This window comes from Austrofundulus limnaeus, unplaced genomic scaffold, assembly GCF_001266775.1.
Source record: "Austrofundulus limnaeus strain Quisiro unplaced genomic scaffold, Austrofundulus_limnaeus-1.0 Scaffold434, whole genome shotgun sequence".
Taxonomy (NCBI): domain Eukaryota; kingdom Metazoa; phylum Chordata; class Actinopteri; order Cyprinodontiformes; family Rivulidae; genus Austrofundulus; species Austrofundulus limnaeus.
The window spans coordinates 350220-351073 of NW_013952836.1; the positions used below are offsets into that span (position 1 = coordinate 350220).

The following is an 854-nucleotide window of genomic DNA, read 5'->3' on the forward strand; positions in this document are numbered from 1 at the left end:
AGCAGTGTGATGTGGGTAGTTAGCAGTGTGATGTAGGTAGTTAGCAGTGGGATGTGGTTAGTTAGCAGTGGGACGTGGGTAGTTAGCAGTGTGATAGCTGAACCAGAATAAATCAGTTTATGTTGCATTAATAAAAAAAGTCAGAGAAAAAACAAACTGGTGTTAGCCCAGAGCAACATTAGCCTGTTAGCTTCAGGCTAGCCGATGCAAGCTAACTCCATCTTTTACCTCCTCTGTTTTCCGCTCGTCTCTCCTTCGGTCGAACTCTTCGAAACTGATCCGACCCTCCAGATAATCGATCAACTCGGCGCTGCAACCAGACATGACTGCCTCCACGCTGCTGCAGCCGGAATATGTTTGTGTTTACCTCCAGCCGTCCTGACACCCGGAAGTTAACGGTGCGCATGCGTGAAGTTCCGGCTGAAAAGACGCAGCCAGTTTCAGGTCAACCAAAGACACAAAAATCCCTGTGCTGAGAGCAGCAGAGCTTCAGCTGCTGGAGGAACGGCTCTTTATTGTTGTTGATCTTCATCACTGTGGTCAAACTCCACTTCATTTTAAAAAATACAATTCTGTTTTATTGTGCGCAGAGACCAGGAATTACGGTACTTTCATTTAAGAGCAGCTCTTTTTTATTTGGAAAAATATTACAGAAATGACTTTTACAGATGTTACACAATTGTTTTAAATGGTTTTAATTCAAGTAAACTGAGCAACTCTAAAGAAGAACAATAAACAAAAGAAAAATATTTAAATAAGTTTAAAAAAAAGCCATTAACGGTCTGAATAGAAGGACTGTTTTTGAATAAAATTAACAAATTAAAAAAATATATTGACATACTTTTTCCCCCTCT

The 854-nt window shown here is 40.4% G+C and overlaps 1 protein-coding gene across 1 annotated transcript in view; it reads right to left on the minus strand.

Moving 5' to 3' along the window:
• Positions 1-393, minus strand: part of gtf3c3 (general transcription factor IIIC, polypeptide 3) — a gene marked incomplete at its 3' end in the record, with an annotated part of 34276 nt that extends 33883 nt beyond the window's left edge. Inside the window, 1 exon segment of the mRNA XM_014024659.1 lies at positions 229-393. Within this exon segment, the coding sequence (XP_013880113.1) occupies positions 229-324 (96 nt within the window).
• Between the last annotated feature and the right edge of the window lie 461 nt (positions 394-854).